The sequence below is a fragment of the Chrysochloris asiatica genome, unplaced genomic scaffold (assembly GCF_000296735.1).
Source record: "Chrysochloris asiatica unplaced genomic scaffold, ChrAsi1.0 scaffold00036, whole genome shotgun sequence".
In the NCBI taxonomy this organism is placed as follows: domain Eukaryota; kingdom Metazoa; phylum Chordata; class Mammalia; order Afrosoricida; family Chrysochloridae; genus Chrysochloris; species Chrysochloris asiatica.
The window spans coordinates 5,666,682-5,691,138 of record NW_006408554.1 but is presented as its reverse complement, the minus strand read 5'-3'; the positions used below and the strand labels follow the sequence as shown (position 1 = coordinate 5,691,138).

At 39.5% G+C, this 24,457-nt stretch overlaps 1 protein-coding gene across 7 annotated transcripts in view; it reads right to left on the bottom strand.

Annotated features, from left to right (window-relative positions):
- Positions 1-24,457, bottom strand: part of EYA1 (eyes absent homolog 1 (Drosophila)) — a 217,598-nt gene that overhangs the window by 20,089 nt on the left and 173,052 nt on the right. For all 7 annotated transcript variants that reach the window (XM_006860020.1, XM_006860022.1, XM_006860023.1 and 4 more), the window contains 5 exons: positions 9,255-9,313; positions 8,993-9,153; positions 6,841-6,955; positions 6,601-6,722; positions 469-569 (listed from right to left, as the gene is read on the bottom strand). In XM_006860020.1, coding sequence (XP_006860082.1) covers positions 469-569; positions 6,601-6,722; positions 6,841-6,955; positions 8,993-9,153; positions 9,255-9,313 — 558 coding nt within the window. The remainder of the gene's footprint in view (positions 1-468; positions 570-6,600; positions 6,723-6,840; positions 6,956-8,992; positions 9,154-9,254; positions 9,314-24,457) is intronic.

Below are 24,457 nucleotides of genomic sequence, written 5' to 3'. Positions count from 1 at the left end.
AAGTATTGTTTGGAGAGAGGCAAGACACTATCCCCATTATGAAAAGTAAGTACTGTATTCTAGCACAGCAGACAGTTTTCATCTTGCAAGCTGGCTCCCAAGTGATGTTCTGCATCCAGCTTCAGGTAACAACGTTTTAATCCCCTGGCAATATCTGCCAGGGAAAGGGGCATGCTGGCATGACTTTAAACATGATCATGATGGCTGCATAACTGAGCCTTCTTCATTTCTCCCAAAGTCTACTTTCTATGAAGTCCAACTATCCATAACCTCTAGACTACTTATGCCTTCTACCATTCAAAAAGATCATTGAATTCTACTCTCTGTCCTTTTTGTGTGCCTCCAGTTCTGCACACATTCATAATCTGTTTCAGAGAAATGGAGTTTGTTTAGACGATTCAGTCAGTGAGAATACTGAGAACTAAGGAAAGGTACATGACACAGGATCTACCATCCTGGAACACTTACTTTTTTTGCTCCTTGTTCTTCCTCCACACCATCTCCTATCACAACATACACCACTTTCCTTCCAAACCTTTGAATTATCCTTTCAAAACAGCTTTCCTTTCCTAATGAATAAAAATAAATGATAAAAGATCATAAATGTAGTTTAGGTAATCCACTTTTATAACAGAGGAATTAGTTTTTTTTAAAAAATGTTTGCTTCTTGATTGCATGGAGGGGATTGTAACCATGGCAATGAGACGATGTACAATAGAATGAATGTAAAACTAATGAATGTAAAACTAATGTTCTCCCATGTAAACTATCACATAATTCACAATAAAACATTTAAGGAAAAAAAAAAATGTTTGCTTCTTGCTTCTGATTCAACTCGTCTCCATTTGTGCAAACTAGCAGAAGATTTTTTTTTTTTTTTTAATGTCATTAGGGTACTGTGTGGAGTCCTGATGTGCTGCTATAGTTAGTATAAGCACTGGACTGCTAACCACAAGGTCAGCATTTCAAACCCACCAGCCACTCCTTGGAAACCCTATGCAGGATTGCTGTGAGTCAGAACAAACTTGAGTGCACTTAGCAACAACAAGGTACTATGCAGACTGGCATAATAAATTTTAAAAACTATAAATTAATTAGCAAGTGGTTTTTGTCCTTGTAAATTAAAAGTTGCAGTGCTCTTTTCTCAAAATTCATTTATTAAGTCAATTCAATATAGCAGTTGGGTGGGGGAGAAGTATTATTTGCAATAACCTTTGACACACACACCCATCCCATCCACCTCCCCAAAAGCTGTGCCTAAACAAAGCCATGCCATTTTTACAACAAATTTCAGCTTGATTTAAAAAATGTCTAATATATCAAACTCTGAAAATAAAACCTGAGTCAAAGACTATTGGGAATGATGAAAAGAAGTAACTGGATTTAGATTTGTTACAGCAAGAGAAAACAAAACTGGAATGAATTTATCTCTTTGTTTCCAGGTTAGGATTCTATTTGAATTAAAGTCCCCCAGCTGAATGTGTTTACCTGAAATATTCTCATAAAACAGCTTCTGCAATAAATATCTTGTGATTTGGGTTACTATTGAGAGACCAGGCCTGACTTACCCAGGCATCATCTACTGTTCAATGAAACCCCTTCCTAAAGGAACACCAGGATACAGGTAACAGAACACCTGTATCTGTCTGTTCCCTTTCCCGTGTCATGGCTTAGTTTGGGCTCCTGTGGTGGATACACTGTCAGCACATCACGGCAGTTAATGCAGCCATTGTCTTTTCTTAGAGAAGAGACTGGTGTTCCAAGTCCTGGGTTGCCAATAGGGTCATTTTAATGGACAATGGGACAGTTTTTAGTTTTCAAATGTGAATGGCTGAGCTAGGGCTGCATGTCTTTCATCAGATATACACATGAACAAATTGCTTGTTTGCTTAAACAAATGTCTGCTTTATATTTGTATTTTGCACTAAAATCTCTAGTTTGCATCTGACAGAATGAAATAGGGCCAGCCTTATTCAAAGGATGCAATTTCAATGCTTCTTTAGTTGCCCACTAAACTGTGAAATATTAAATCACTTTCCCAAAACAAATATATAGTTTGCACTGCAAAAAATACACAACCCAAAACTTAGATCCCATGAAACTGCTTTTGTCTCCTTTATAGAGAAATGTGTAGGTATTTTAGCAAAGTTTTGTTTTCCTAAACAAAAAATGGAAGGTAAATTCAATGATAATTTAAAGGTATAGCTGTTTTGGACCCTCCCGCCCCCCCAAAAAAAAAGTTTCATTGTGACTTTTGCGTCATGTAGAAATCTTCCACAACTGAGGATTAGAAAAATGAAACTGATACTTAAAAGTTATTGTGGAATCTTATATATAAACATTTCATTTTAATGAATCCATTTTGTCTGGAAAAGCATATATATATTGTTATTGTTAAGTGCTATGGAGTCAGTACTGACTCACAGTGACCCTGTCTAGGGTTTCTGAGGAGCAGCTGGTGAACCTGCAGTTCAGTGCTTATCCTACATCGCCATACACATGATTCTGCCTAATGGTATACAATCATCTCCAACTTTTCAGCATGCACAGTATATGTACAGTAAAAATTCTAGTATTTTCTTCATGGATCCCCATATATATATATATATCATTTGATGGCAAAATTATCAATAACTATAGAAGCTTTAATCTCTACTTTTCTTATTAAAACTACCATAAAATAAGTTTCTATCAGTAGTGTTGAAAGCATTTCAACTAGCACACATTTCAATTCTATAGTGAAAAAATAAAGTCCAATGGTACAAAAAAATGGCCAGCACAAATACTTAAGTTTCAGAATTGTAATTGTAATCTCTTAACCAGGGTACAGCTCTTATCTATAAAATACAATATAATTCCTTTCTGTCAAAAGATATTAAAATAGGATTGAACACCTGACCTAATGTAAACTGAATGCTACTTTTATGGAATGGGAGGGTATATGAAATTCTGGGCATAACGGGCTACTAGAAAATTCTATTCTATTTGGTAAAACAAGGACACAGTGTCATCAAGTTGATTCTGACTCATAGCAACCCCACACGTTTGTGTCAGAGTAGAACTATGCTCCATAAGGTTTTCAATTTTTCAGAAGTAGACTGCTAGACCTTTCTTTCAAGGTACCTCTGGGTGAACTGAACCTTCCTCCTCTAAGTAAGCAGTGGAGTACCAATTTGTACCATCCATGGATTCCATTTGGTATATGCCTCTCTTGTTGGAAATAGTTCCTTTATTCTGCTCTTAGACTCTTCTTGTGAGGGATCAGTCATTCTCATCTCCATATACATAGTTTCAGATTGAGATGTCTGTGTAAACACCCCATAGGCCCTTCAGACTCAGCAGTTATGAGATCAAATCCTTATCTTTCCCACCAAACCTGACCCCTCATCAATTCTTTGCATCACTGCTGACTCAACTGAGCTTGCCTTCTTCTGCATCAACATCAGTTTACTCTTAGATTTCATTCAACAAATATTCACTGAGCACCTACTATGTGCCGGGCAATGGGGAGCAAGATAGACACACTCTGTCTTCAGGATATTAGTCTAGTGAATGAGTCAGGTTATGAGCAACTCATAGTTAACTATAAAGGAGTTTTGTAACCATCATTAGTTAAGTGCTTTGAAGAAAAAGTACAGGAAGCATAAACCTGTAGCCAGATTGAGAGTCAGACCTACAAGCTTTCTGTTCTTGCCACTCTTTTATCAGATGGAGCTAAGCAGTCATAAAAATCACCTCCCACTTATAAGGATGCCATTTCCCTTCCTGTGGACTTCAAACATGAGACTCAGTTCCTTAATGTAACATACAAGGCCTTTTACGACTCCTCCCAATTCTACTTTGGCAGACTTGAACTCTGCACACTAGCCATCCAGGATTGCTCATAGGTATCTCAGCAGGAAACATCTTAATGTCTCTGTGTCTTTATTCACACTACTATAGCTGCCTGGGAAGCTCTAATTTACTCTTTGGTACCCAGCTCAAATATCACTTCTTCTCTTGAATTTTCACTGCCTTTTGCCCTTTGCTTCACACTGGGAGAAAATGTACATTCAAACACTTAGTAGTAAGAAATGGAAAGGAATCTGGACTTAGGAATTGGATCAACCTAGTCTGACCTCTGGCTTTACTAGGTATTTACTTGAACAATTTATTTAAGTCTTTATGTCTTTATTTCCTCATCTGTAAAATTGAAGTGTTGCAAATATTGACTACAATATGTAAAATGCTCATAGTTCTGGGTATCTAGCAGATGCCTGTGGAGTGTGGTGGCTCTGTACAATAAGCAATGGATTGCAAACCACAGGGTTCGTGGTTCAAGTGCACCAGCTGCTCCACAGGAAAAAGATGAGGTTTTCTGCTGCCACAAACATTTACAGCCTTAGAACCCTATATTAGGTTCCTTTGAGTCAAAACCAACTCATTGCCATCTAACAACAAAAAATATATACCTGATAAATGCTCATTTACATACCTCATTATTATATTGTTGTTAAGTGCTATCCAGTCTGTTCAGACTCACAGTAACCCTGTATAGGGTTTCTGAGGAGCAGCTCGTGGGTTTGAACTACCAACCTTGTGGTTAGCAGTTCAGTGCTTATCCTACAGTGCCACACACCAGGACTCCTTTATTAAGTAGAATTATTTATAAACCATCTTTCCCTGCTAGACAATTAATTCATTAGCAGCAAGACCCTATTCTTTATTCTCATAGTTAAGGTATACTGTGCCTAGATACATATAACTCTAAACTATAAAAAACCAATTCAACACTGAATGTGTGACTAAATAGGTGATTTTTCTACAAAACATCAAGCACCTATTTTCCGTGCCCCATTTCTTTAAAATAATTTAGTGATCTTTAACTTTGGCTGTGTATGAGACTCACCTGGGGAGTTTTTAAGAGCCGATGCCTAGGCTAAACACCTGACTCATTAAATCAGTACATCTTCGGGAGCAACCCTGACTTGAGCTTTTTTTGGTTGTTTATTTGTTTTCACACTCTACAGAGATTCTAATATGCAGTCAAGGTTGAGAATCATTGATGTATCAAGTTCATAGGCTGTGTCAGCCAGCTAAGTCAACGTGTGGTCTGGCTTTGAACCCTACAGCCTTAGAGCTGCAGACTCTTGGGCTCCACTCTAGTTTTCTAAATCAGAATCTGCCATTTTCATAAGACCCTCCAGGATTTTTATGCCATTACAGTTTGAGAAGCACTGACTTGACCACTGCTCAGGAATATAATTTATTAAGTCTGTCTTGGCTGACAAAAATTTAAAAGGTTACTTAACAAAAAGAGGATATATAAAATCAATAAATACTTTGAAAAATTTTCAAAGAAAGCTTTCTCCACTCTTATTGTTATCATTCCAAACCAGCTCACACACTGCACATCAAAACTGGTGTGTGATTGCTCAAACATTCACACTTTAAAAAAGCTTTGCTTTATATTTTGTCCTGATGAACTTCCCAAGCCAAAGCTACCTTCAAAATCTCCCTAACTCCAAAGACTTCATCAGTTACCTCCTATTACTGATCCGAAAGTTTGATTGTTGACCCTCGCAGAATCCCTGAGTAGTTATGAATGGTAAAATGTCTTGACTTCTTACCTAAAGGTTGAAGGCTTGAGAACCCTAGTAGAAAGGTCTGCCAATCTGAACGATTAGCCATTGAAAATCCTATGGAGTACAGGTCTACTCTGACACACATAGGGTCACCATGAGCTGGAATTCACTCAATGACAGCTGGTTAACTGGTTTCTAGACCCTCACATGACTCTGTAGCACCACACTTTCAAGTTCTGAACTTGTTCTGTCTTGGTTTATAGTCTAACTTAATGTCTTATTAGTCCTTATCCCCCTATTATATTTCTCTCTTCTGAGGAGCTACATTTGTGGAATCCTCATAACAAAACAGGAGGTCAGCTGTTTATATAAGGGGGCTTCAAACTGTTCATGAAAAATTAAACGGTGTTTTCCTTCAGTTCTTTCCATTATTTTTGAAACCTCCTCATACATGTTAATTAAGCAACAATAGAAAAACAGTTCTGTAATGATAAAGAATTCTGCTATTAGAGTTGTTTTATTTCCATTTAGTGCAGATCTAGGAGTCCTGGTGTGGTGCTGTGGGTTAAAGAGTCCGACTGCAAAGTCATTTGAATTGCAAGGTCAGAGGTTTAAGCTCTCCAGCTGCTCCTTGGAAACCCTATATAGGGTCGCTATGGGTCAGAATCGACTCGACAGCACTTAACAACAACAACAAGTATAAAACAAGCCTATAAAATAGGATATATTTTTGTCAATATTCCTTAAAACAATAAAGTAATTCAAAATTGTTGCTAAGTTGACTATAGCTTAAATGCTATTAGCTAGTAGAGTAAAATTCTATGAGAAAACAACTTAAGACACATGGATTATGCTTAGTATTTCTCTGGATGTTGAAAGTCAATTTTGAAAATAAATTGGTTGGATGATCTTTCTAGTTTTCCAATTTATTTACATCTAGAAACAAGTCTCTTTACTGACTCTTATTTTTATTAGCTTGAGAGTGGGGCTAAATGTAAACACAAAAAGAGGAAGAAACAGAGAAGCAGTAGCTTACCTATTTTAGTTGCACTGTAAATATTTTCTATTGGAAATACAATTCCTAATCCATATAGCAGAACTTTTGCCAATGCTGGGATGAGCTGAGTAGTCGTTACTAAAATATTCACACAGTTTGTTCTAGGAGAACAGAAAGAAAAGAGAAGAGAAAGTTGAAAAATAAAATCTCCACATGGAAAGAACATGATCAGGTGCACTGCCCAGCAGTGGCATGCTGGCTGCAATTGGGAATCCTCACCGGGAGTGAATGAGTGTGAGCGCCTTCAGAGCCAGGGTCAACCAGGAGTCCGTTAGGGCTTCGATCTCTGCCCTCAGCTGCAACCAGGCTTCTCTTTTGGCGGGACCTAGCAGACCTGTGGATTTACGAGAACGTGGTGAACTACTTCCCAACCAACATTATCTCTTCAACTCTATAACTAACACACAATGAAGACTACTGCTAATTAACACCTTCAAGCTTCAAAGCATTCTGCTGTTGTTAAGTGGCATCCAGGTGCTTCTGACTCATAGTGACCCAGTATAGGGTTTCCAAGAAGTGACTGGTGTGTTTGACCCGCCGACCCTGTGGTTCAAACTGACACTGCGGTCCTGCGTTTATCCTACAGCAGCATCCCAGGCCTCCTCAAAGTAGGACTTCAAAAAGTCGTGGATAAATGGAATTAAACACTAATGGAATAGCTCCACACACTTTTTGAAGTCTCCTTGTATACAAAATAATCTCTCATCTATTATCATTCTTCTGACAAATATTCACTTACTATGATTAAAAGAAAAACAACAGCAAAGAACAGTTGCCGCTGAGTTGATATTGGCTCATGGTGACCCCATGTGTGTCAGAGTACAACTGTGATCCATAGGGTCGTCAGTGGTTGAGTTTTGAAAAACATACTGCAGGCCTTTAGTTCCATGATGTCTCTCTCTGGAGGGACCCCGACCCCCTAGCAGCCAAGCACAGTACCAGTTACATCATTCAGAGATGCCATTTGGTACTGTTGTAGTGGTTAAGTGCTGTCGAGTTAGTTCCAACTCATAGCTACCCTGTACAGGGTTTCTAAGGAGCAACTGATGGGTCTGAACTGCTAACCTTGTGGCTCAAAGTCTTGTGCTGATCCTACAGCGCCAGAACATCTATTTTTGCATTCCTAACATCCCCTCTTCTGGAGTCCTGGTGTGGTGCTAAGGGCTAATGCACCAGACTGCAAAGACGTTTGAACTGTAAGGTCGGCAGTTCAAGCTCACCAGCCGCTCCTCAGAAGCCCTATACAGGGTCGCTATGGGTCGGAACCGACTTGATGGCACGTCACAACAACAACATCCCCCTTGTTGTTATTCTTCCCCATTGCTACAAATCACGTACTCTGGACAGATCCAACCTCCTCCCATAGCTTCCCAGAGTCAGGGTGGGCATATGACCTTTTTGGGCCAGTGAAAGCCATCTTGGAATGTTTGTTGACTATATTGCGACAGCTTTTTTGTCCCTTACCTATGGTGCTTAAAGGAACCCTGGTGGTACAGTGGTTAAGCATTCTGCTGCTAACTGAAAGGCTGGGCAGTTTACCAGCCACCCCATGGGAGAAAGATATGGTGCCTGCTTAAACAAAGATTTATAGCTTTGGAAACCTTACAGAGCTGTTTCACTCTGTCCTGCAGGACCATCAAGAGCTGGGCAAAACAACAATGGTGGATAGTATGGTACATTGTTAAATGTATAGATGATCAAACAAGCTATTGTTGGTAATCTGCCACCTTTTGGGAGGGTAAGACCTATAATGACTCCTACCCAAAGGAAAGCATAGGCAAGAGATTACTGGTGGTATCTATCAATTGAGCATCTGGATTTAGTCATGCCTGAAAGCAGCATCAGTCCTGAAAGTAACACCACACAAAAACTTCTCATTATTAAGTCAATAAACTCCCTTTTATGGGAAATCCATTTGAATGCCAGTCAAACGAGGCCTAACTAACTCAACCACGAATCCAGTAGAAGGATCTTTATAACCCATCTGGTAGCTTAGGCATGGGTTGTTTATCCCACTTCATCTTTAGGACAACTGAATGTTAGAAAGGTCAAGAAACATACTCAAGGTCACATATTACTATTATGTAATGGAGCCGGGGATAGACTAGACTAGCCAGGGCAACTGGCTCTCATGTGATATTTCAGTCAGTAAATCACACCATGTTTTGTTCTGTTGTGCATTGGGTTGTTATGAATCAGTACTGACTCAATGGTACCTAACAAGAACAACAACAATCACACTGTTAAACGAAACTGATCTAGAAAAGCTGTTATAGTCAATCAAGTGTGAAACAAGTGTGTAGTCCTTTGAGACTTTTCTCTAGACTGGTTTGACCAGTCCATTAAGGTGTTGGGTGTGATAGTCACTTGCCTCCAACATTGTTTTTGTAGGTGTTGTAGATCTCTTTTACTCGTCTGTATCGGAAGGCCAACTTTCTCATCCAGTCCACACCGCCTCGCACACCAGTTGCTAAGCATAAATTAGCACTGGTTGCTGCAGCTGGAAAGCCATCTGTTCCAAAGTTATACGTGCTATTTAGATGCAAGAAAAGCCCAAAGTTAACCAATCAGAAAGTTCATTGTAATTAGCTGAGCATTTAAATGCTAAAATGGGGGCAACAACAGTGGCTCACCTTAGGTCTTGTCCATTGTCGTCTGAAGAGACATCATCTATATGAACTTGGTCACATTCCTAAAATGGAATAAAAATGATACATGTGACTTTTAAAACAACAACAACTCATTTTTTTGTCAAAAACCACACACAGCTACCTAAAACAAAACCAAACAAAATAATTTAACTGGACTATTTTCAACTCTGCCAATCTGTAGGTGGCAGTCTTGTTAAAGTGACAGTTTTACCCACTCAGGGTCCTCCTTCAACATAAGAAATAAGCAATGTCATTAACAACTACTGTTATTCAGCTTTCAAATAACACATTTTTGTGTTTAGAAAGGAAAGTGATTGAAAACAATTAGCATATGTGTTCCATAAACCTCAGGTACCTGAAGACATCATGCTGCTCAAAGCTGATTCAGTCAATGCCGAAGCATAACTGAAACCAGACATTTCAGTAAAATGTAACATGCTAGAAAAATTAAACCTGATGCTAACTGCCAATGAAATTATGACCTCTGATTGCTGTTGAGCCACACACCAACACAGCCCGAGGCCAGTGGACTGAAGAGCCCAGACTAAAAATCTGTTACTGGTTTGCTATTTATTTGAGAGATGTGAGTTTTCTACTCTCTCTCTCTCACCCACTTACTCTCTCGCTGAGGAAAAGGAAGAAAAGACTTTAAAACTTAAATAAAATAATCACACTATGCTGTCATTAAAAAAAAAGAGAATGTCTTGCTATTACTACATATACATACTAGATTATTAGATTTATCCATTTATTATAGAACATTGCTAGTTTGAACAGATCTGAATTTTGAATCACAAGAAGAATGTAAACTGGGAAAAACAAAACAAACAAACAAACAAAAAACAAACTCAATGCCAGCAAGCTTCCCATAGGGTTTCCAAGACTTCAAATCTTTATGGAAGCCAACTGAAACTGAAACATCTTTCTCCCGGTGAAACTGCTGGTGCATTCACATGAGTCTTTTGGTTAGCAGTCAAGCACTTTAACCTCTACACAAGTAGTCCTTTAAGATGTTTCAATAGGAGGTTCTAATTGTGGATAAAGCTCTACTGGAAGGAGTTAACATTGATGCACCTGTTTGCATATATAAACACTCATACAGAATACTCCCTGTTGTATCGTCAGCCCCTAGCAAAGTTGTGAGAAAAGTAGACACTCCATAAATGCTTGTTGAATGGATTATTGTTGTTGTTAAGTGCTGTCTACTCAATTCAAACAGGGTTTCTGAGGAGTAGCTGGTGGGTTAATGCGCCAGACTATAAAGCCATTTGAACTGCAAGGTTTCTGGTTCAAGCTCACCAGCTGCTCCTTGGAAACCCTATACAGGGTCACTATGGGCCGGAACTGACTCGATGGCACTTAATAACAACAACAATAAGGATATAGAGTCCAGGTGTAGCACTGTGGGTTAATGTGCTGGACTGCAAAGTTGGTTTGAACTGCAAGGTCGGAGGTTCAAGCTCACCATGTGCTCCTTGGAAACTCCATACAGGTCACTATGAGTCGGAACTGACTCAACAACACTTAACTACAACAACAACATGGAGCTAAGCAAGGTTTCCAGTCCCAAATCAAAGAACACATACTTTATTATTTCCATCATTATTCATCTCCTTAAAGTCAGACTTCAAATACCCAGGCACCTTTATTATATTGCATTTATTTCCTTTGAAATTTCAGTTAACAACAATTTTAAACAATAGTTTAAAAGAGTCTAAGCAAGCACCTTGTATTTTAAATGATTCTTGTAATGAAAGCTCTAGTCATATTTCAGACATAGTTAACTCTACAAAATCTAGTCTATCCTTATCCCACCTAATATTTAACTTGGTAAGAAAGATGACATATATAAAGCACTACAGTAATAGAATACGTTTTTATGTTGTCGGTTTCTTATGAACAAATTCTTTTCTCTCCATGGATTTGTAAGAAGGGAGCAGGAGATAGAAGTAGAAAGAAACTCAAACCAGCTGTTCCTTAACAGAATTAAAATTGTGACCCCCCAACCTCTTTTCGAAAGCATCTACTTTCCAGCCAACCCTCTCCCAGCAAGCAGCAAGTTCCAAGAAGGAAAAGACTTTGACCTTTAACCCTCTCCTCCTCTCCTGAGGTCCAGAACCTCAGATAGGAAAAAAGGAAAAGCAAGTTAAGGAGGGTGCACATGCCAACTGTGAACTGAATATTTTAAAAACAGGTCATTATTGGAAAACATTGTTGGGAGCTTCACAGTCATTTATTTAATCATGAATCTCAGAGGAGTGATAGCTGTTTGTGTTTTTAATAATTAATTCTAATTTAAAAGTTATTAAGCCATAAGTAGAAATGTTGTCATGTATTTAAGCTGAAAAACAATTTTTAAGTTACTGGTAAACTGCTATTTTTTCAGTGTTGTTAGGTCATGTGTGTTAAGTGCTGACCAAACAACCTGGTTCCTACTCATTATGATCTTGTATAGTGTTTCTGAGACTTTTTAAAAATCTTTGTGGGAGCAGAAAGCCTCACTGTTCTCCCACAGAGTGGTTGGTAGGCTTGAACCTTCAACCTTGTGGTTCAGAGTCAGGTGCTTATCCTACAGATTTTGCTTTTGTTGTTGTTTGCAGCAACTCTGTACCTAAAAGAAATGGTCGATACATCACCATTTTAATAGGTAGCATATGATCAAGAAACAATGGTACTGAAGGAGGAAGAAGTTCAAGCTTCACTGAAGTCATAGGTAAAAAATGACGATCCAGGGAACTGACAGAACACAAGTCAAAATGTTTCCACAAACTGATGCAGCACTGGAGACACTCACTTGTCTATGTCAAGATGTTGTTAAGTGCATTTGAGTCAGTTCTGAGTCTTAGCGACTCTGTATAAGGTTTCCAAGGAGCAGCTGGTGAGTTTGAACAGCCAATGTGGCGGTTTAATTGTGTGTGTTGAAACCAACCATGTGATCTAGTGCTTATCCTATAACATTAATTGTTGTAGTTACTGTTGTTGTTAAGTGCTGTGGAGTCGGTTCTGACTCATAGCGACCCTGTAACAAGGTTTGCCAAGGAGTGTCTAGTGTGTTTGAACTGCTGACCTTGCCGTTAGCATACCAGTGCTTATCCTATGCTGCCACACCAGGATTAGTGTACCAAAACAAAAGAAGATGAAAAAAAGCCACGGTGTCATGATGGAGAAATTTTCTCTCTGGAGAGAAAGAACAGAGAGAAAGAGGGAGTTGGGAAACTTGAAGATGAAAAGATGGGTTACAAAGCATTTACTCAATGAATCAAAACTGACCTAAAATGACACGGTTAAGTCTAGTTGTGTGAACAATTCTCTGGAAAAAGCAAGGTATTAAAACACGTCTCTTAGTCCAGTTTAGCGGTAAACCTCCCCAGCTGGTGACAAAGGCAGTTATCTTGTAATGACTGTTAATGACTCCGTTTCAGGCATTGCTCCATGGCAGCCTGTATTTGTTTTCTCCTGTTCCTCTCCTTGAAGACTTGGTTCCCAAGCAGAGGCCCTCTTTTGATGAATTGTTCAAGAGCTTGGTTAGTTCTAATTGTCAACAGCTTTAAGCTTTTACCTGGAGACACCAAATTCACTTCATAGTAATTTGATTAAAGTTTGGTTTGGGAACAGCAAAGAAATCCTTGTTTTTTCTGTCTCTCTCGCTCACACACAAATGGACTAATTTTATGAGACTAGATTTTTAAAAACCAAGAACACTTTTTAAAGGATCTAGCTAGTACTTTCAGGAATTTTTAAAAAAAATCATTAAATGTTTATATAAAGTGGGTTTACAGGTTTGAAAGAACACAGTAGAGAAATACTGTATTACACCAACTTCAAGTACCTTAACAACAGCAACAAGTACCTAAAACAGGCATGGCTAAATCCATACTAAAATGTCATGAACTATCAGTCTTCGTAGAAATTTACAAATAATAGTATAGTGTTGGGAAAGAGGTAAGGCTTTTTAAATTTCTTTTTTTTTTCATGAGAAACTATAACATTACCAATGAATGCTGACGTGTTACAAGATCTTATCCCAAAAGAATGGCAAATATTAAGATACAGTCATTCAGAGCTGTGTAATGTGTTAACTTGCTCTGTGAATTCATTCTCCAGTTAGAAACTACAGTTACCTACATTCAGATATTCTGAAACTCAGGTGGTTTTGCAGGGTAAACTCCCCATTTTCTCACTGTTCTTTGTTTGCCATCTTAAGAAGCCTGATTTTAGGTTTTTATTTACGCTTTTTGGTCTTGGTTTTTTTTTTGTTTGTTTGTTTCTAAATTTCCTTTAAAAGCAGAAGCTCCGATACTTGGGGGAGGGGAGCTACTCTTGATTTAAGAGGTCTGGGCTTTAAAAGTGGCTTCAGACCCATTAAAGCAATAACAGCTAACAAAATTTAAAACCCCATGGAAAAGAACTAAAGACACAGAAGACAAGAATGGAAGCTTAATATACCTCCAGGTGCCAAAATATATTCCTAAAAACCCTAATTCGGTGCTTAATACACAGAGTGCAGCACATATAGTTCCATGAGAAAATAAATTTTGATTACAAAAGCAGATGAATGTGCTGAAAATGTGTTTTTAGTATAAACATCCTAAATGTATGCCATAGGGTTTTCTTGTTTGTTTATTTTTAAGGAGTTGAAATAATTACTGAATTCAAGTTTTGGGACAACATGCTGTTTCTAGGGGCCATAAACTAAACAGCTAGTTTAGTGTATTTTACGCATTGCCTGTCTCTACTACTTTTGGGGGTTTTTTACCTGGGGCTGCATAGGGGCAGAGGTAGGGATTCCAAGGATGCCTGACAGATTTTGCACTTAAACCCATCTGAGCTGGCTAACTGTTGACTCAGCTTAGGAAGCTGGTCATTTATTCATTCAGATATCAGATTACTTATTAAGAGTCTACTATGTTCTAATCCCAAGGAGCTCTGGTAGCGTAGTGGTTATGAATCGGGCTGCTAATCTCAAGGTCAGCAGTTCGAAACTACCAGCAGTTCTGCAGGAGAATGATGAGGATTTCTGCTCCCATAAAGATTTACAGCCTCGGAAACCCTGTGCAGGGTCGCTATGGGTCGGAACCGACTCGATGGCACTTAACAACAACAACAACATGTTCTAGTCCCAGGAGTCCTGGTGATGTAGTGGGTTATGAACTGGGCAGCAGTTTGAATCTACTAGTCACTTTGTGGGAGAAAGATGAATCTTTCTGCTCCTGGAAAGATGTACAGCTCCAGGAATCCTATACAAGGTCACTGTGAGTAGGAACCAACTCCACGGCACACTGCTACCACCACCATGTTCTGTTCCACCACCCATTTATCAGCAGGTCACACACAGTGACTTGTGTGTTGCTGTGAGCTGGACGCTTTATCACTAGTACTTCAAAAACTAGCAGCGTCACCCTTTTCAATGGAGCTTCTAAACTAAGATTAGAAAGAAAGACAGACCTGCTGATCTACTTCTGAAAACTGGTCAGTGAAAACCTTAGGGATCACAGCCTAGTATAATCCAATATAGTTCTGGAAGATGAGCCCCCTGGGATGGAAGACATTCAAACATATCATCAATCATCAAGATGGTGCAGGCCTGGGCAACATTTTGTTCTATTGAAGGGGATAGAAAATGCCATGGGGCAAGAAAAGGGCAGGTTCAAAGGTAGACGAATGCTGCTGTGATGGAGGATGAGGCAGGAGGGAGAAGAAATAGAGAGACTCTAAGAGTGGACCTGAACGTCACAGCACGGAATCAGTGTTGCCGGGGAAGCAGCTGTCAAGTTATCTGCCCCTACCCTTAAGACATTCTAGGTTTAGCAGGAATGACAGAAGTGAACAAATCAAATACATATTTGAAAAATTAATTACAGTGGGGTAAGTGCCACAGAACTGGAGTCCAAATGAGCATTATCCTTCTGCTGAATGGTTGAAATTTATTTGGCACAAATAGGTTACATAGGTTGCAGAGATCTGAAGAAAGAACTGAAGTTAGGTTTTAGGAGTTCAGGGAGGAGTAGCACAGCCCACTGTTGATCCTTGTCTCTTTTGTGATTAAACAAACAGATAAACTGTGGACTGCTAGAGCAGGTTCATAATCACAGAGCTGTGGGAACTGGAACAAAATCCATCTGAGCTCCAGTTTGGCCATTACTGGTCTCTGCCATAGAATGGGTGTGGGGCCCAAAAAATCTGGACACTCAGTGGACATGCTCAGGAATTCAGAGATACAGAAGAGACTGGTGGAGTCAGTGAACAGGCCCCGATACAACAAGAGGGGAGGCTTTTGAAGATATTGTTTCTGTCCCCTCCCAAACTACAGATGTAAGTTTGCAATTGGAATGGGAGAATTGGTATGGAAGCTGGAAGGTCACCAAGGGTAGGAAAAGAGGTACTTTTTTTGTCAATGACTTTATAAAAGGATGAAAAATTAACATTTTTGCAAAAAGCCTTGGTTACCAGAATTGTTAGTAGGTGCTGCAGAGTTGGTTTCTGAGACCATAAATCTTTATTGGAACAGTAAGCTTCATCTTTCTCCCATGGAGAGACAGGTGGATTTGAACTGCCAATCTTGTGGTTATCAGTCCAGTGCTTATCCATCCCTAAAGCACCACCAGCAACATGAGTTGTTGCTGTCATTAAGTGTTCTTAAGTGCTCAGTAGAGGAAAGAGAGATTATCATTGTATTTAAAATTTACCAGATTGCACATATATTCATAGAGCACAGATAGATTCAAAGGAAGAGTCAGGGCCCAAGCTAGGGAAAGTTTTACAATTATTTACCAAACTTACCTATTGCCTAAGCATCCACCATCCTTTTTACCATCCAAAAGGTAGTTCCTCACTTTTGGAAAAATCCTAGAGCAATAACAATCATCCCTGGGAGTTCAAATGGTCAATGCACTTGGCTGTTAGTCAAAAGACTGCCAGTGTGAACCCACTCAGAGGTACCTTGGAAGAAAGGCTTGGTGATATGCTTACAAGAAAATGAGACAATGAAAACCCTGTAAGAGCACAGTTCTACTCTGATACATATGAGATCGGCAGGGGTCAGAATCATCTTCACACGGCATGCAGGGAACTCTGGTTTGATTTCTGGCCAATGCATCTCACCTGTAGTGACAACCAAATGGGCTGATTATCTGTTTCATTCTGTTGCCATGAGCTCAAGTGCAGCTAACAGCAAAGCACCAGGGACACCCCACCTTTTGATACTTAAATAACAAAGTGTTGTATATTGAAATTTTGTATCCCTTATACAGTACAGTCCTCCATTCCCCAAAGCAATTACCAACTACTTCCGTAAAGTCAAATGATTTCTTCAGCTTTTGTAGCGAGCCTGCAGAAACAGGCATGTGGTTTCCCTTACTAGCACAAACTCTTCCTACCTCTTGCTGTGCTGAAATAGTAAGTGGAACTTACTGGTGTAGGAACTCTGGTAGCATAGTGGTTATGAATTGGGCTGCTAACCTCTAGGGTCAGTTCAAAACTACCACTGTTCCGTGGGAGAAAGATGAGGCTTTCTGTTCCCATAAAAATGTACAGCCTTGTAAACCTTGTACAAGGTCGCTGTGAGTCGGAACTGACTCCACAGCGCGTAACCACCACCACCACTTACTGGTGTGGCATGGTAGAGTAAGCAGTGGATCACAAAATTCGTTTGAACTGTGAGGTCAGTGGTTCAAACTTACCATTCGCTCCCCAGAAACCCTAACACTGGGTCACTATGAGCGGGAACTAACTCGACGGCACTTAACAACAACTTACTTATGGTGAGAACAGAGTAGCATTTAATACTAAAATCCATTTTATTGTGGTTGTTGTTAAGTGCCATCAAGTCAGTTCTATAGCGCCCCCTTCACAGGGTTTCTAAGGAGTGGCTGGTGAACTTGAACCACCGACCTTGTGGTTCAAACTGACTTTGCAGAGTTGGAACAGACTCAACAGCACTTAACAACTTACTTATGGTAAGAACAGACTAACATTTAATGTTAAAATCCATTTTATAGGTAGGGTAAATCGTCGTAATGTGCCGTGGAGTTGGTTCCGACTCACAACGACCCTGTATAGGGTTTCGGAGGCTGTAAGTCTTTACAGGAGCAGAAAGACCCATCTTTCTCTTGCGGAACAGCTGGTAGTTTTGAACTGCCGACCTTGAGGTTTGCAGCCAAGCCCAATTCGTAACCACTACGCTACCAGGCAAATTAGGACTCAGCAAAATTAGAAACCATATCTATGGTAAGAGCGGAGCCACCAGTGTCTTTTCACTCCAATCCACGGTCTTATGTCAGCTTCCCTTGAATTTCACACCACAGAGACAGCAGCTCTCTCTACATGCCAGTCAGCCTAGGTCCTTTGTGGGTTGCCATCTGTTTTGAGCTTAGTGGATTCCAGCTCAGAGATGCTGTCTTCCCTTCGCCTGTCCTACTACCTGTACTCAGCGTTAGTTACCAGAGCTGCTACTCTCAGTCCTGAGCTTTGATGTGAGCCTTCCACATTCTAATACCTGCATCAAATTACCAGTCTTTTAAATGACTGGCAGTTCCCATGTGCAAGGCGAGCCTGGTGGAGGGTGCAGAGCACAACTAAAAGTGGTGAGATGCAGGTTTTACTATGCAACTGACAGAGTGGGTCCAAAGTCATAGTTTGAAACCCAGGTACATGGATTAGGCCACAATCGTGGTGGGGGAGTTGAATGAGGGCAGATGGTAATGATTAGAGGTGGTACGGTGCTCGGCCCACAGGTGCTGGCCTGCAAACCTTCATTCTAACATGACATGCTACTGCAGCCATCTTTGAGATAAACACCACAAACCAAACAGCCAGAGTTTTCCCCCTTGCCTGGCTTTCCTTTATGTTACACAGCCTGTGCTTCCCAGAGGAGTTGGATAAGTAAAATTAGCAAGCTTCAGTTACTACTGGCCCTCAGCTTACAGACATCTAAGCACCCACAGGGCTAGATTATAAAATGCTCACATGGCAGGCTGGGGAAAATTGCCAATACACAAAGCCACTGAACACTAGGTTTGGGTCTGAGGAGTTTGAAGCAGGCCTCCTGGGACGCAATCTCTCAGCCATGGGCAAATGTACACCCCTGCTTAGAACGTTGGTTACACTATTATTCTGCCTTTTTGGTCCCTTCTGTCATTATTCTTGGCACTGTGGCTCAAGCTGACCTTTTTCTGATCCATCATCATCTCTGGATTTCCAGGGCTGGGCCTCAGACATGCTCTTTTGGACCAAGCCCCAGGAATAACTCAGATTTTGAACAGGGGCTCATATGCAAAATATTAAGTTATGGCAGAATTTTTCTGCAAATATTTATTCTGCTTTGATACTGTAATGGTTGTACTTTCCCCCTAAGCCTTTCACTTGTACTATAATTATGTAAAAATACACCATACTATTCATGCTAGTATAGGAAAATTAATAAAAAGAATTAAGACAGCTACAATGGGTCTTCTTATCTGTGCCAAGTATAATGACGTAATAGCCGGCACATTGATGCCTTATAACTCTGAACACGAAACTAGAAACATAAACGCAGAGCAAATCTGAAGTGTTTCAGTAAACAGAGACTCGAAGAAGTCCACACGCTATGAAAGGAAACAATATGAAAATGTTACAAACGTGTCTTTGGAGAGGCTGGGTTACACAAGCCGAGTTTTGCTGACTGAGGCTATCTTTGCTCCATGTTCCAAATGTACCGCGAGAAAACTAACACCATACTGCCAACTAATTGTTTCAATACCTTACTTTACAAAGCAAAAAATGGAGAGAAAGAGAGTCGCTTGAGAACTAGCTATTTTCATCAAGTCTTTCATGCCTAGGTCGACTGAGACCACTGGAGTTGGCGTAGGCAGGAAAGAAATGATCAATGTGGCATCTGTCCCTTCGTGTTCCCCATCAGGCAAATACACAGGGGCTTCAAAACGCTGTTGAAAAAATTCCAGTATCTTTTCATTGCATTCTTCCATGAGCTTTCTGAAGCACTCTCATATGTTCACTGTTCTAACTTTTCTATTGAATAAGGAGGATACTGCTCATTAACTTTGACATCTAAAAGTCATTAAAAACTCCTTTTGTTTAGAAACGTGAAAATAATTAGAGAGTACTAGCTACTTCCAGTACATTATGTGGTGCTGTAGGTAAAGGACTGGACTGCTACCCACAAGGTCAGTGGTTCAAACCCACCAGTCACTCCTTGGAAACCCTATACAGGGTCACTCTGAGTTGGAACCAACTCAACGGCACTTAATAACAAGTGTCAAATTAATACTAATTATTTGAATTCTTTAATTTGACAATTGATATTTAGATATTGATATGCAGTATTTAGGAGTCCTGGTGCGGTGCTATGGGCTCATGTGCTGGACTGCAAGTCCAGTTTGAACCCATGGTTGGTTCAAAGTCACCAGCCCCTCTTCGGAAATCCTATATAGGGTTGCCATGGGTCGGAACCTACTTGAAGTAACTTAACAACAACAACAATGCAGTATTTAAACACACACACACACATACTCACACACACACACACACCCTCCTACAGACCTATCCACATTAACCTTTTTCTTAGAGGAAAGCTTAATAGCACAGATGGTATAACAGTGTTTGAATGGCAGAGTTTTCAAAGCAACCATTTGCACAGGGGCTTTGGAAATAAGGTAAGTGGGTCATCCTTAGAGATTCTCTATGATTCAGAAGTCCTAAATGGGAAAGTAGGAACAAAGGCCTGGTGATCTACTTCCAAAAATCAGCCGATAAAAACCCTACGGATCACAACAGTCCAATCCACAGTAGATCACTGGATGTCACCAGGCATGGCAGCCTTTCATTCCATGTTGCATGAGCGCACCATATTTGGGGGCCGACTCTGAAATAGTTAGCAAGGAGGAGGGAAAAGTGGTCAAGTAACAAGACATTGGATGGGAAAGATGTACAGAACCCTCCTTTTAATTTACTGACAATCAGTTGTAGCATGTCAAGTCCAGTCCCTGTGGTACAGAATGTTTGTTCATCAATTGTTAAATGTGCAGAACAAGGTTTGTGCTTGCCATATTTCTCTTCATAACAAGACTGTATCAAAGTACCGTGTGTATTTATTTACACTTTACTGATGTGGAATAACATGATTGTGCATTCTGTAAAGGCGTATCAAAGAACTGCACTAAAGAAAGAGCTTGAGGCTGCTGCACTGTTCCTGCCATCATCAGAATGTCCCTGAGCCCACAAGACCATCCATGTGAAAAGGGAGGGTGGGCGGTTCACAGCCTTGCAATGCAGGCACTCCACTGGCAGGACCTGTCATCCCCATCTGGAATGCACTTGGTGACCTTCACATTTCCCACACATCCCAGCACAATGCTTCCTTGAGGAAGAAAAGGGTGCAGATTACCTGTGGCAGAGACACAGGATGTAAGAACAAAGGGAGTATTTGAAATTGACCTCATTCTGATGGACAAGTTTTAGAATGTGCAAGTTAAAAAATTAAAACATACCAGGACAAAGTTATCCTGAAATTTCCACTCTAAACTATATGCATATCACAACATTGGCACCAGACATATATTTTAAGTCAATGACAGTTAAAGATTAATATCTGTTTGGAGGGCAACAGAGTGTCAAAACCTTATATATAAGCCACTGGAAAAAGAATATAGAATTTCAAATCTCAGAAATTGCAAAGTATAAGTTAACATCATTTTTAAAAAAGATGCCATGAAGTGTAACTTGGGGAGACATGTACTGCTTTTAACTGATGTCTCTTGCTTATAGAAGCAGTAGTTTGATAAATATAATATCATAATATCATTTAGAGATTATTCAAGTGAGAGAGATGACTAGAACTGTCAATGTGCACATTTTCCCAGAGCTCTAGATGCTTATACTATAAACTCAAGAGTTGAATGACTCCAGATGCCACAAAAGTAAACAGGTTGAAACTGATTCTGTTGACACTAACATTCATAAAACATTTAGACACAACAATTTTTACCGAATACACCTACAGATGGATATGTGAGGGAACAGATACATTGAAGTGCTTTAGCTCTGTGCAGGTATAATATTTAATATTACAGCAAATATTTAAGATCATTAAATAGAAATTTCCAGGCTCCCAAACTTATTATTAGAGAAAATTAAAACAAACTTTCCTAAAATTTTAATGTCATATTCTCATATTAATTCATTTTAAAATCTACTAATTAAAAAATAAAATATTTTTAGAATCTTATGTACAGAATCCCAATGTAACTATCTGAAGATAATTTGTTCTTAATACAGTGTTTAATATAAGTTTCACTCTGCTTGGAGTTCCTTCTGTCTCACTATGAATACCTTCATTACCACATTATATTAAATATGTTTCTATCACACTCTCAAACTTATGATGACAATAATGAAATTTTACTAACAAAAGTCAGAAAACAAGCTTTTAAAAACAAAGTATATTTAAAATTGTTCCAGGCTTTGCAGAGCTCTCTGGCAATGGATTAACTTAAGTGACAATTATGTCATACAGTACATCTGATAAAAATTTTTTAAATACTTATATTTTCTGCAATTGCTTTTTTAAACCTTCACTGCCTTTTTTAAAGAACAAATTATACAGTTATTTATATATAAAATACTGAACTAGAAGCTTTCATTTACCTGAAATAGTTCTGCTTTGATCAGACTTGTAGACAACACTGATCATAAATAGAAAACAATGATAAAGTGTAGTATTCAATATGTCATAGTATAAGACAATCCATTTTTCCAGAACACTTTTTAAACTTAAGTAATGTTCTGCTGTGCATAAGGTTGCTATGAGTCGGTACTGACTTGATGGCACCTAACAACAACAACAACAACAACAAATTTGAACAAATATAAATGTAAAGTCATCAATCCAAGTCTTTACATTTATCTTTAACAACAGAGACTGATTTATTGATTTTAGTTAACTTCTATCAGACAGTCAGATAACTATGTTGTTGTTGAGTGCTGTCAAGTTGGTGCTGACTTACAATGACCCTGTATAGCTGGGGCTTTAAAGTTTTGCATGGGCTGAAAGCTTCATCTTTCTCCTGCTAAGCAGCTGATGGGATCAAATCACTGACCTTAGGGTTCAAAGTCCAGTGCTTATTGTAAAGATCCATCGCACTCCCAGATAATTGTAAGAAAGCAACAAAATACTCAACTTTGTCAAAATTAATTTGTAACTCAGAACAAAGAAGGCTAAAAATATGCATGGCTAATGTCCTTGTGTGGGTGGGGCTGTAGGATAAGCACTGATGGCTAACTGCAAGGTTGGTGGTTCACACCCACTTTGCTGATCCTTGGAAAACCTATACAGGGTCAGAAACAACTCAACAGCACTTAACAGCCACAGCAACAGTGTGCTGATCAAACAAAACTCTCTAAGCTGATTCTTTCTGATGCCGAGTTTTTACTGATTCCAGTGATTCCAGAGAGGAAAGAAAGCATGCAGGACCGGACACAGGTCCATTAAAAACAACATTTCTGTGAGCTGTAGTAAGCTTCTATCATCACCTTCCCTCCCTGTCATCCCCTTGGAGGGAGTGAGAGACAGGCACTTTGTAAAAAAAAAAAATCTTCTATTACAAGTGTCAGTGGGTCTGAAATTCTAGCAGAGGAAATCATCTCTTTTGGTTGTTCTTTTATAAGACAAAGACCTTAGTTCAAGAAAAGTGATTTCACTCCATTGCCTTAGTGTGACCACCACCTCATCTGTTAGTTTGCTGTACTCTGGTAACTTGTATATTACTATGATATTGGGTCACTAATGGTGGACAGGATTCATTGGACCTTCCTGCCTAAGACATACCTGGTATTCTATTTCCAAAAATTAGCCAACAAAAACCTTATGGATTACAACAAAATTCTATCAAATATAATCCTGGAAGGAAAGGGGTCCTGGTGTGGTGCTATAAAATAAGCACTGGGCTACTAACCACAAAGTTGTCATTTCAAACCTACCAGCCACTCTTTAGAAACCTTATACGGGGTGGCTATGAGTCAGAACCAACTCCATGGCACCTGACACCAACAAAACAATATAGTGCCCCCTAGGCTACAAGGGACCACACAATGGCCACAACAAATGCCAGAAACATAGCAAAGATGCCATGAACCCAGGCAGCATTTTGTTCTGTTATACATCAAATTGTCAGGACTCAGAGGCACTAGACAGCAACTAATCACCACCTTGGTGTGAACTGCCCTATTAGAGGAATTTCTTCCATATGGGAAGTCTTGGCATGCTCCAAATCATTGGCTATTAACAGGAGAAAGAGTTGGGTGCCTGAAAGGAAAAATGTGGTCTTTACTCATATTCTCAATCTCTAGAAAACCACCCCTCCTCCCATAAATCAAGGAGCTCTGGTAGTGCAGTGGTTACAAATTGGGCTGCAAACCGCAAGGTCAGTAGTTCGAAACTACCAGCTGTTCCACGGGAGAATGATTTACAGTCTCGGAAACCCTGTACAGGGTCGCTATGAGTCGGAACCAACTCCATGGCACATAACCACCACCACCTCCCATAAATCAGTAATTTGAGTACAAATTACTGTCATGTTTTGGTTGTTTGTATATTATTCAAAGAATACTATATATCCTTGATACAGTATTATTATATATGCTGGATATTCATTGTAACAATATCACTAGAGAATATGTCGGGCACAGGTTCTGTATTGTTTCATTCATTTTCTCATGCATTTGACTCATAGTACCTGAACACCTATATGCATGTAAATGTTGGACAATGAATAAGGAAGACCATAGGCGAATTGAGGCATTTAAGTTATGGATTGATTAATACTGAAAATACCATGGACTGCTGGAAGAACAAACAAATCTGTATTAGAAGAAGTATAGCAAAATGCTGCTTAGAAGCTAGATGGTAAGACTTCATCTCTCATACTTTGGACATATTAGGAGGAACCAGTCCCTGAAGAAGAACATCATGCTTGGTAAAGTGGAGGGTTAACAAAAAGAGGAAGACCCCCAATGAGATGGCATGGCACAATGGTAACAGCAATGGGCTCATGCGTAATGATGGTTGTGTGGATGGTGTAGGATCAGGCAGTGTTTTGTTCTGTTGTACGTAAGGTCGTATGAGTTGGAGCCGACTCGACAGCACCTAACAACAACCACCTGAGCACCTAATTATATACCAGCCATTGATT